The sequence below is a fragment of the Elephantulus edwardii genome, unplaced genomic scaffold, assembly GCF_000299155.1.
Source record: "Elephantulus edwardii isolate Elephantulus edwardi_28Jun2011 unplaced genomic scaffold, EleEdw1.0 scaffold00185, whole genome shotgun sequence".
NCBI classification, from domain to species: Eukaryota; Metazoa; Chordata; class Mammalia; order Macroscelidea; family Macroscelididae; genus Elephantulus; species Elephantulus edwardii.
The window spans coordinates 2577052-2590053 of NW_006399935.1; the positions used below are offsets into that span (position 1 = coordinate 2577052).

Consider the following 13002-nt stretch of genomic DNA (forward strand, 5'->3'; position numbering starts at 1 on the left):
TTGTGACGCCTCACTTCTCCCCATACAGCCCAGCTTCCTGGATAATCTGTTCTGCATACAAGTTGAAAAGCTATGAAGATAGCATGTTACAGAGTAGAATTGTTCTGTAGGATTTTCTGAGCTGTGATCTTTGTAAGAGGCCATCAGTGAGATAGGTTGGCACAGTTACTGCAACATTGGCCTTGAGTATAGAGGAGATTGTGAGTACGCAGCGCATTAGGACAAGGGCTGTTTTGTTTTGTTTTTAATATTTTTAATTTGTTTTAATGAACATTTACAGAGATTTTGTATTTCTATTCATTCATTGTTGCACTTTTCTCCCCCACCTCTCCAGTTTGCTTTTCTCTTTGAAAAGTAAAGTAAAAGAAAAATTCCTTCATTGGTATACAATACCCTGCACCCCCTCACCCCCACCATGAGTATACTCCACTCTGCAACCTTCAGTTCAGACTCTTATGATAATCATAATACCCTATAATATATTGCTTTTAAACTGTTCTTTCTCTTATCCATTTTAATGCAGTTTTAATCTATAATTTATCCAGTTTTTCTCATTCTTTCCCCAACCCTGATGTCAGTCCCATTCTACAGCAGTGGCACTATGCAGTGTTTGTCCTTTTGTGACTGAAATATTTCACTCAGTATAATAGGACAAGGTTTTGATCTGTTGTTCATAAGGTGGCTATGAGTTGTAGTTGGCTCAGTGACTCCTACCAACAACAGAAATCTTTATGGGAAAGCAGATCACTAGGCCTTTCTTTTACAGCACTGCAGGGTGGATTTGAACCACCAACATTTTAGTTAGCAACAGATGACTTAACTGTTCCAATATCTGAAATGAATTTTTATTCACTTTTCAATGTTGTTTCAACCTTTCTCCATATCTACTCAGTCTGTATGCTAAGAAAATAATTTGAGAATGTGGATTATATGAAGAGTTTAGCATCAGGATTGGAAAATGGCCCATTTAAAATCTGCATTATGCAGATGTGACAACGTTTCCTATAGAAAGTGAAGAAGACTTATTTGCTGAAAAAAACCGTAAGATTATAGCCGTCAATATAGACTTCAACTCAACATGAAGAAAACAAAAATTCTCACCACTGACCAATGGGCAACATCATGATAGAGAAATTATGGAAGTAGTTGTCAGTAATTTCTTTTTGCTTGGATCCACAATCAACACTCATAATTGCAGTAGTCAATATGTAAAAAATATGTGTTACATTGCAGAAATCTGCTATCAAGGACTTCTCCAAAGTACTAAAAAGCAAGAATGGCAGCTTAGAGTAAGGTGTGCCATGGTATTTTCAATTGCTTCCTATGCATCTGAAAGTTGGACAATAAATAGGGATAAAAGAAGAAAAATCAAGGACAAAGTCAATGTTTCATCTACCATGATGTTGCCTATTGATCCAGCAGTGAGGATTTTTGTTTTCTTGATATTGAGATGGAATCCACCTTGAAAGGTATAGACTTTGTTCTTCTGCAGTGTTTCAAGTCCTCATCACTTCCTGGAAGCAAGGTTGTGTCGTCTGCATAAGACAGGTTGTTGATGAGTCTTCCTCCAATCCTGATGCCACATCCTTCTTCATATAGTTCCGTTTCTTGATATTTGTTCAGTGTTAGGGTCCTGAGAATTTCCCAGTCCTAGTTTGTTAAACTGGCACAATCTAGCAAGGTTGTTTCCTGAGGTTGAGAAAACATGATAAGAACACACAACTTCAACAGAAGGATAGTTAATGATGGGAAAGTACATAGTCACCCAGTGGTTTGATGGATTTCACCTGCTCACCCAGATAACGTGTCTCAATGAAGTCACACAAGTGAGGGTCGTTCTTGTAGGTGGCCAGTCTGATTCACACTTTTCTCCAAGTGCAGCGCACACTCCATTGCGTTCAGCCCGCTCTCCCACTCATCCCGGTCTGGTTTCTTGATTTCCTGAAGGAAGATGCGGCCACCTCGCTCGCTTCTGCAAGCAGCGAGTGAGGCGGCCGCATCTTCCTTCAGTTTCATCAGTTTCAAGGCGTGTTCCCTCTCCCTCGGGGGATTGGTGGAGAAAATAGTTGGCAAAATTCTCCAATGCCACATCATCACGGTTGAAGTAGTAAGACATGGACAGGTAGACATAGGAGGCGTAGAGCTCCAGATTGAGCAGGCTGTGGATGGCGACCTCTGAGTAATGGTTGTAGTTCTGGCACCTGCAAGGGGGACGCAGTCACCAGTCATCGGGCGATGGCCGAGAAGCGGTGGCTGCAAGGCGCTGGAGCAGAGGCAAGGTCCTTGGGGCATCCAGGGTTGCTGATGTGAGAAGGTGGCAGAGAACTGGCTGGAAATGACCAGCAGGGGAGACTCAGGTGAGCACCAGCTTCTGTTCAAGCACTGTTGAAGCAGGAGACCATGGTGACTCTGCGAAGACCGTCTCACAAAGCTGTTTTAAGAGATATATGTCCATTAGCTTTCACATGGATACGAGGTAATGGAAAAGACCATCAATTAGGTCAAGTGCACATTCACGGTTCACCAATGTGTACATCCTTCCTTTTGAATTATGGTGTTGGCAGAGACTATTTAATAGACCATGGACTTCACAGAGAATGAATGAACTCTAACTGAGAAAAAGTACAGTCAGAATGCTGCTTAAAAGCAGGAATGGCCACTTTCTTAAAAAGTTGCAAATAGAAATACCATTTGACCCAGCAATTCCACTACTGGGAATTTACCCTAAAGAAACCGTAAGTGCCACCCAGGCAGATATATGCACACCCATGTGTATTGCAGCTTTGTTCACAATAGCAAGAAGTTGGAAACAACCTAAGTGCCCATCAGCAAACAAATGGATAGAGAAGCTGTGGTATATTCACACAACAGAATACTATGCTCCATTGAAAAACAAGCAACTCATGAAATATTATTAAAAATGGGTGACCTTGGAGGACATTACGCTGAGTGAAATATCTCAGTCACAAAAGGACAAATATTGCATAGGGCCAGTGTTGTAAAATGGGACTGACATCGGGGTTGAGGGAAGACAGAGAAGGAAGGGAGGAATGATGTATACTGCATTGAAATAGATGCGGGAGAGAACTGTTTAAAAGACATATCTGATTGGGTATTATTGTCATGACAGGAGTCCAGAGTGGAGGCTGGAGTGGAGTGGACTTGCAGGGAGGGACTGCATAACAATGAAAGAGTTTTTCTTTTCAAGAAGAGTGGATTCAGGGGACAGGGTGGGCAGGGAGAAAAGTGCAACAGTGAATGACTGGAAACCTTAAGTCTCTGTAAATTGTCATTAAAATTAATTTTAAAAAATTTTTAAAAAACATTTTTTAAAAAAAGGAGGAATGGCAAGACTCGGCCTTACAACATTTGGAATCATTATCAGGAGGGACCGATCTCTGCAGAAGGACAGCATGAAGAAGGACAGGCAGAGGGTCGGTGAAAAAGTAGACGACCCTCAACAAGATGTACTGACACGGTGGTTTCAACAGTGAACTCAAAGCATCAATTGTGAGGCCGGAGGAGCTTAGACAACACTTCATTCTGTCACACATGGGACCCCTGTGAGGCACAGCTCACCTCAGAGCACCTACCCACAAAGTGTATTGGCCTTTTTAACTCTCACAACAATAGGCCCATTATAGGCAGCAGCAGCCACTCAGTCTACCTAACGGTGGCACCAAAATTTAGGTAACTTGCCAAAGTGGGTGGGAAGGAATCTGAGATTTGAACTTAGGCTCTTTGAGATCTGATGACGCTACATGCAATCGACTCAACAGCTAATACCTTGTCCCTTTCTCCCGAGGAACAGGCACCTAATTCTTTTCATTCTCTCTCTCAACAGTTGCTGGCTGAGGATTGATAAAGGCTTTATCTGGAGCTTCATGGGACCAGTGGCCGTCATTATCTCGGTAGGAAACTGGAAGCCGATTTGTTACTGGTGTGCTCTGGTGGTACAATCTTCTAAGAACGTGACCATTAAGTGAGAGATTAGCATTGTGAGCCTATCCCCAGCCATCTATTCCTGTAAAGGCCATAGTCTAGCAAACGCTGTGATGTTGCTGTTGTTGTTACGTGCTGTCAAGTCACTTGCAACTCATAGCGACCCAATGTATAACAGCTCTGAACCCTGCTCAATCTTGAGCCAAATTCATTGTCTCCGACACACCTATCCCCATTACCCCAGGCACTGAGTCAATTCATCTCATCCTGAGTCTTCCTCTCTTGCACTGTCCTTCTACCCTTCCGAGTATGGTGTCCTTCTCCAAGGACTGGTCCTTCCTGGCTACATGCCCAAAGTATGTGAGATGGAGCTTCAAAATCCTTGCCTCTGAGGAGCAGCCTGGTTTCACTGTCTCCAGGACAGATTTGTTTGTTCTCTTAGCAGTCCACGGTATGTTCAACACACTTCTTGAGCCCCACAGCTCAAAGGCATCAATTCTTCTTCCTTCATCCTTGGTCTTTGTCCAGCTTTCTGACACATAGCAAGTAATTGGGAAGATCATGGCCTGGATCAGGCACACAGTCAAGTTGAATACGACTCAGAGCAATCTATGAACAACAGATCAGAACCCTGTGTCCTTTTCTGTCTTGTCCTTATGATCTCTGAGACCCTCAAGCCCATTGCTGCACTGACTGTTAATACAGCTTCCAGACTAAGATAGAGTAGGAAGAAAGGCTTGATGATATAGTTCCAAATGGCAGTTAATGAAAACTCCATGCATAACGATGGTCTGCTTTGTAATTGTTTATGGAGATAGCACAGGAATGGACAGGGTTTAATCCCATTACATGTGAAGTCACCATGCGTCGAGGTTCAGTGGGACAGCAGCAAACAACCTAACATTTAAGCTTGAGAAATGTAATAGACATTTTCAACTTGTTCAAAACTAAACTTGATTTGAACTGTTCCTCCAAGTTGCTCCTTCCTTAACTCAGAAATGGAAGATTCTTCCTCCTGAGCTCTTAACTTGTTGACCCTGGAATCATCCTGACTCTATACCTTCTCTCGCATACAACATATAAAGCATTGTTACGTCCAGTGCTTGAAGACATGGGTGTTGATGAAGACATGGGTATTGGTGTGTTTGAACCCAACGTTATGGCCACTGTATATTTTCAGTTTCTCCCAAACTAGAGGGCTCATCAACCACCATATTACCAGACATTACACTGTTCTGATCCACAGGGCTTCTGCTGGCTAATTTTAAAGCGCAAATCATTAGACCTTTCTTCATATTCTTTTTTTTAGTCTTTTCATTCTCCCATTGGTCTAGTGGACAGAAAGTTATGCTACCAAGCCCAAGGTGGATGATTTTGGTCTGCAGCACTCAGGCCTGGTTTAAATTGTTTTTTGTCAAACATTCTTGTAAGTGGTATAGCACTAGTCTGTCCATTTGCTGTACAGAGGTAACTCATGGTTACTGTGAAGCTAAACACTGTGACACTGATGTGCCAAATGTAACAATGGTTATCTATGGTGGGCAGTGTTTGGTGGAGCTTCCCAATTAAAACAAGCTTGGAGGCAGGAGTGGCATCCACTTCTGAAATGGCTTGCCTCTGGAAACTCTTTCAACAGTGCTCAGGTGTTTCGTTCATAGGATCACTATGAGTCATCTATAACTCAACGGCACGTAAAAACAACAATTCTCCCAACACCTGTCAACCAAGGGGAATCATAAAATACCAGTCACTAACTTCCAGTATCAAAGCAACACACAAACCACTACAATCGATTGCGTAATAGACATGTGGTGCACATTCCAAGTTAGATGGCAAGTAATGGCCTCAAACAAAATTCTAAGTTCATTTTTCATACTATTTCTGCAGATAAACTTGGTGTTCTACATCACAATTCTGTGCATTTTGAGACAGAAACTTTCTTCCCTCAATAAAGAAGTCTCCACCATTCAGAATACCAGGTAAGACAGTGACAGACTCACCAGGACCCACCAAGTGGTCCTCATGATCTGTTTCTGCAGGATCCTTCTTGTTCCTTCTCCCTTAGAAGGAACAAGCCTGTGGAGACACGATAGAAACTTTCTTGGAACTACAGGACGTGTATGTGAGGGAAAACTTGTAGAAAACCTGAAAATGTACTTTTTCATGTGACTTGTTACACCTGCTCCTTTGTTTATGCAGCAAATGTCCAGGAAACACTGTGGAACTTTGTGTGACAGAGTCTTTACATAAAGCCAATGCCAAGCATTGGTTAGCATTGTCAATCCCCTTCCCAAGGCTCCACCCACTTCTGGACTGAATTCTCTTTGGTTGTAACAACTTAATTCTCATAGATACTGACCCAAAGTATTAAAATTAGTGATGAGGGTAAAGTTGGAATCAACTCAACAGTAATATATTATGCTTAACATAAGGAGACCATGAGTTGTGCAAATAGTTAAGTGCTCAACTACTAACCGAAAGGTTGGCAGTTCTAACCCACCCAGAGAGAGACACCTCAGAAGACAGGCCTAAAAGATCACCACCTCTGAACCTTTATGGACAATTCTGCTGTACTCACAAGAGGTCACCATATGTTGGAATTACCTTGACAGCAACTAACAACAAATTACATATTAGTAGGAAACTCTGGTGGCATAGTCTATATTAAGTTGTGCTTCTTATGCAAAAACTGTACATTTCCAGCAGTTCAAAACCACCAGAGTCGCTCCTCAAGAGAAAAATGGGATGTTCTCTGCTCATTGTGATTTACAGCCTCAGAAACCCAACAGAAGGTTGCTCATAGCAACAATAGTCAGTAACTGATAATTCATTAATATACATATTTATATTATAGTTATTAATGAAAATAGTTCTATTATCATTAAAATGTTTATATTAGATTTAAATTGTGCTATAATAATATAAAGGCACATAGTTCAAATCCACCAGCTGCTCCATGGGAGAAAGATGGGTGATCTCCTCCAGTGCAATTTACTGCCTCTGAAAATCCACTAGAGGGTCACCTATGAGTTGACTCCAACTCAATGGTACATGTTGTTGCTGTTAATTGCTATGGAGTTGTAGGCAACTCCTAGTGACCCTATGAATGAAAGACCTGAACAATTGTATAACTTTCATCATTTCTCCAGGTTCATAAGGTTTCTGGAGGCAAGCTATTTTGGAAGGGGATGCTAGTCCTGCTTCCAAGCTTGTTTTCATCGGGGAGCTCCTCCAAACACTGTCCACCATGAGTAACCATTATCGTATTTGACACATCAGTGTCACAGTGTTCAGCTTCACAGCAACCACGAGTTACCTCTGTATAGCAAGTGGACAGAAAAAGACCTAGAAGAATGTTTGATCAAAAACAAATAAAAATGGTCCTAAGGGCTGCGGATTAAAGTTACCCACCTTTGGCTTTGTAACATCACTTTCTGTCCACTGGGCCAACTGATCTCTCTCGTTGTTGTTGTTGTTTTTGTTGTTGGTGTTGTTGTTGTGTGCCGTCTAGTCATAGGCGACTCATATGAACGAAAGACCTGAACACTTGGATAACTTTCATCCTTTCTCCAGGTTCAATGGTACATGTTGTTGTTGTTGTTATTGTTAGGTGTTGTATAACTCATAGCAACCCTATGAACAGCTGACCTGAACCCTGACCTATCTTGCATGATAGTACAAAGCAACAATAAAATGTTGTTGTTGTTGTTGTTGTTGTTGTTGTTGTTGTTGTGTGCCGTCAAGTTGCTTGCGACTCATAGCGACCCTATGTACAACAGCCCTAAACTCTGCTCTGTCCTGTGCCAATCATACTGACTCTGACACTCCCATTCCAATTATCCCAGTCACTGAATCAATCCACCTCATAGAGGGCCTTCCCCTCCTGTGCTGTCCTTCCACCCTCCCAAGCATGATGTCCCTCTCCAAGGACCGGTCTCTCCATACAACATGTCCAAAGTATGTTAGACGGAGCCTCAGAATCCTTGCCTCCAAGGAACTGCCTGGTTTAATTCTTTGCAGGATGAATCTCTTTGTTTTCTTAGCAGTCCATGGTACCTTCAATACTCTTCTCCAGCACCACAGCTCAAAGGCATCAATTCTCCTTCTGTCCCTCCTTAGTGATTGTCCAACTCTCTGATGCGTAACAAGTGATAGCAAAGACCATGGCCTGTATCAGATGCACCTTGGTCTCCAGAGAGACACCATTGTTCTTCAGTACTTTGGAGAGGTCCCTAACAGCAGACTTTCCCATCGCAATGCGCCTTTTAATTTCCTGGCTGCTGGTGCCAAAAGTGTTGACTGTGGAGCCAAGCAAACTAAAGCTGTGAACAATCTCAATCTCTTCACCATCCATCCTGATGCTGCCAATTGGTACCGTGGTGATATCTTTTATTTACATATAAATTTTTCTATTCTTGTATATGATAGGGATTTCTATTAAATACTATATAATAAAAAATTATTTATATATTGCATGCTACAGAATAAAAATAAGATATATTCTAAATGAATGAAAATAAAATGTGTATTTTTTTAAAGTCATCCTGTAAAAGGAGCAAAGACTGAATGGAGATAGCCATGTCTGGCCTCTCCTAATTCCACAGGGGGAAATGCCCCATCATCATAAAACACAGCACAAAACCAAGTCCCATGAGGTCACACATGTTCTTCACACTCCCACGTCACTTTCTATTAATTCCAAAACTAATCTTACTACTCTACTGGGTCTGAAATCCATTGCAATAGCTCACAGAACACACAGAGCCATACTCACAATCATGAGGTTTATTAGAGAAGTCCAAAAACTAGAATTCATGCTGTAATGGTATATAATCACTCAGTCAGGACAACTTCCAAAATGTACTCACAGGCACCTCAGCCTTCAGCCTTATGGCTTTAGGACACTGTTACTTCTTGTAGCTGCCATTGCTGTGTGCCATCAAATCAGAACTTACTCATAGCTGACACTCCAGCTGGTTTTCAGAGGCAGTTTAATCGCATGGGCAGAGAGTGCCCATCCTTCTCCCTCATAGCAGTGGGTGGATTCAAACCACATACCTCTGGGATTGCAGCACAGCTTCTTACCACAAGGCCACCAGAGCTCCTTACAAACCTCAGAGTACCGCCAATTATGGCTTCTCCTCCATCCAGCCCCTACCTTAGTACTCCAGCAAGCGTGGACAAAGGGTCTTAGCTCTGGTTCTTGAGGAAACAGCCCCAAGGTTAGCTTTGTCTCTTGTCAGGTCTCTGGTTCTCTGCTGTGGCTGCTGCTGTTCCTATAGGTCTGAATGGCGCAGAAATCTTCGAACCCAAAGGACACACACTATGCACGTTCTGCTGCTTCTTTGCTGGTAGTGAGATCTCTAGATTCTGTGGCTGAATCCTTTCAATGTAATGGCGAGACTAACCAAACCCCTTGTAGATAAACATGCCCTATTTGCATATTCCCACCCAGCAACATGGCAAAGTTAAAGTCAATGGCTAGAAAAGTCATTTTGAACAATAAACCCTTAACACCATGCTCTTGTTATTAGGTACTGTTGAGTCAAATACGACTCATAGCAACCCTATGAACAAAATACCTGAAAACCCTGTTCTTTCATGACAATCTTTATACTTCCTGACACACTAGGGCCCATTGCTGCAGTCACCTTGTCAATCCACCTGGTTGAGGGTCTTCCTCTCATTCACCAACCCTCCACCATCGCCAGCATCATGTTCCTCTCCAAGGAATAGCTCCTCCTAGCAACATTCCCAAAGTATATGAGGCAAGCCTTATTTATCATTCATGTCTCCATAGAACACTCCGGCTGCACCATCTCCAAGGCATATCTGTTCATTCTCTTGGCCGTCCATGGGATGTTCAGTGCTCTTCTCCAACACCACAGTTCAAAGGCATCAACTCTTTATCTGACATTCTTAGATCCTTAACACCATAGATCTCTTCAATTGCAGCTCATAGTGATGCCATGTGTGTCAGAGTGCAGCTGTGTTCCATGTTGTGCCGTCGAGTCGTCTGCGACTCATAGCGACCCTATGTACAACAGCCCTAAACTCTGCTCTGTCCTGTGCCAATCACACTGCCTCTGACACACCCATCCCGATTACCCCAGTCACTGAATCAATCCATCTCATAGAGGGTCTTCCCCTCCTACGCCGTCCCTCCACCCTCCCAAGCATGATGTCCCTCTCCAAGGACCCGTCCCTCCTGGCAACATGTCCAAAGTATGTCAGACGAAGCCCCAGAATCCTTGCCTCCAAGGAGTAGCTTGGTTTAACCCTCTCCAAGATGAATCTGTTTGTTTTCTTGGTAGTCCGTGGTACATTCAATACTCTTCTCCAGCACCACAGCTCAAAGGCATCAATTCTCCTTCTGTCCTCCCTAGTCATTGTCCAACTCTCTGATGCATAACAAGTGATTGCAAAGACCATGGCCTGTACCAGGCACACCTTAGTCTCCAGAGAGACACCATTGCTCTTGACTACTTTAGAGAGGTCCCTAACAGCAGCCTTCCATACAGTTTTCAATAACCAAGATCTTGTAGAAGTAGAAAGTAGGGTTTCTTCTGAAGCAACTCTGAGTGTATTTGAAGTACTAACTTTTTGGTTAGTAGCTGAGCAAGAACTCCTGATGTGTCTGGTAAAAGGTGGTTATTATTAATCTTTTTTTTTCCAGAGTCATGACATTTAAAGCCATTGCCCAGTTAATCATCTTGGGATGTTCTTGGGGCCTTGGATTTTTTATGGTTGAAGCAGTAGGGAATGGAGTTGGATTGATCATTGCCTATCTGTTCACCGTCATCAATGTGCTACAGGGGGTTGTGCTCTTCGTGGTACACTGTCTCCTTAATTACCAGGTAAGGTTAACTATTCCTTCTCTTGCTAGATAGTCTCAAAAGTCTTCTTGAATATTTGTTCACATTCCTGCCCTTTCTTGACTCTTCTGTGGTAGAGAGGGGCTGTTGCCTTGATTCTGGGGAAAGGGTATGAGTGTTGCTTGGGTCTGCCATGTGCTCTGGGTCTTATATTTTCAGCATCCTAATATATCTGTTAAAAACATTGTAGTAGTCAGAACAAGGTCAGTTATGCTGCAATAACCAATGGCTTAGTGGTAAGGAATTGTGCAGCCAATGCAAAGATATGTCGTTGAGTTACCTGTGATAATGTATTTGAATTTTTTAAATAAACTGTTGTTGTTATGTGCCATTGAGTCACTTGCAACTCGTAGCAACCCTAAGTACAACAGGCCTGAACTCTGCTCTGTCCTGTGCCAACCGTAGTGTCTCCGACACACCCATCCCGATTACCTCAGTCACTGAATCAATCCACCTCATAGAGGGCCTTCCCCTCCTGTGCTGTCCCTTCACCCTGCCAAGCATGATGTCCTTCTCCAAGGACCAGTCTCTCCTTACAATATGTCCAAAGTATGTTAGATGGAGCCTCAGAATCCTTGCCTCCAAGGAGCAGCCTGGTTTAACCGTCTCCAGGATGAATCTGTTTGTTTTCCTAGCAGTCCATAGTACCCTCAATACTCTTCTCCAGCACTAGCATAAAAAAAGTTTTTAAAACAATAAGAGTCTTTTAAAGAAAAAATGGTATATAAATATATATTATTAGAAATTTAAATTTATTTGTTTGTTTGTTTATGTATTTATTTATTTCTTGTGTGTTCAAACTGTTTTTATAGCATCTTCAAACTGACAAAAGCTAAGTTTAGATGAGCTTAGAAGGTGGTGAGTTATGTTAAAGGTAGTGAATAATTTGGAAAAGTATATCAAGAATGGTTGAACAATTTCTGGAATGTAGCCAGTATCACAGAAATTTACATCTAGATATCAGTGTATGTTTTGCTGCAGAAGTAAAAAGTAAACAAATAAAAAAAATAGCCCTTCTCCAGTCTCAGTGGTTGTGACAACACAGAGGGGGTTTTTTCTTGCTCAAGATCTTCAACTGTGGCTTGATACACATTGGGTTTGTTCTGGAATCTAGGCTAAGGAGTTACCCTTGACATAGACATTGGTGATCTCACAGCCAAGCACACAGGGAATTAACAGAAAGCACAGCTTTGCTTTCTTGAAACTTCTGCTTAGAAATTACACACATTACTTCTGCCATCATTTCGTTGATCACAGCCAGTCATAAGCCATGCCCGAATTCACCTTGGAGAGAGGATGAATTATCTTCTTATAGTGACATGCACTATTGGGAAGGACACTGAAATGTTGTTTGTTCATGGATTCTCAGGGTTTTCAAAAGGCCAGTTGTGTCGTAAGTGGGTGTTTGGTCCTTCTTTCCAGTTTGTCCCAGTTTGAAGGGTCCACTGTCACCTGTCCAACCATGGATGGTCTGCTGGTATCAAAACATTTGTTGCACAGCTTCCGGTATCACAGTACCCAGGAAGCCACCCCAGGACAGCAACTGACAGAGAAATGCTGTGCTCACAAAAGCAAACAATGAACAAACAAACATGAACACAAACTAAAAAGTAGTGCCACGCCCCACACAAAAACTGACAGATAAATACTGTACCCTAATTTGTTGTTGTTAGGTGCCATCCAGCTGAGTACAGCCCATCGTGACTCTATAAACAACAGCTCTGAACCTGTTTCATCGTCACAATCTCTGACACACACTCAAGCCCATTGCTGTGGTCACTGTGTCAATCCATCTGGTGGAAGGTCTTCCTCTCCTTCACTGTCCCTCCACCTCTCCAAGCATGATGTCTGTCTCCAAGAAATAGCCTCTCCTAGCAATATGCAAACGATAAAAGCAAGCAAGTAAGCAGATAGCAGAGCCCGCCTGCGTCTAGGAAAGATAGTTCTGGTTTTCATGGCCACATCTACCATCAGGCTGGCTGCTCCTGGTCAGAAGATGGTGAGCAGGCCATGATACAACCTTGCTTACTAACGTCTTGCTAAATGCAAGTTGTTAATAAGTTTTCCAAATCTGTGTCCACAACCTTCTTCATATAGTTCACCTTCTAGAATTAATCTACATACAAATTCAATATATATGTAGTAAAGGAATATAACCCTGATATACACCTTCCTGATTTTAAAC

At 42.4% G+C, this 13002-nt stretch overlaps 1 protein-coding gene across 1 annotated transcript in view; it reads left to right on the forward strand.

Moving 5' to 3' along the window:
- LOC102844273 (EGF-like module-containing mucin-like hormone receptor-like 4-like) overlaps nucleotides 1-13002 on the forward strand; it is a 57484-nt gene that overhangs the window by 39695 nt on the left and 4787 nt on the right. Inside the window, exons 12-14 of the mRNA XM_006896415.1 lie at nucleotides 3845-3911; nucleotides 5830-5921; nucleotides 10619-10799. Of these exons, the coding sequence (XP_006896477.1) occupies nucleotides 3845-3911; nucleotides 5830-5921; nucleotides 10619-10799 (340 nt within the window). The remainder of the gene's footprint in view (nucleotides 1-3844; nucleotides 3912-5829; nucleotides 5922-10618; nucleotides 10800-13002) is intronic.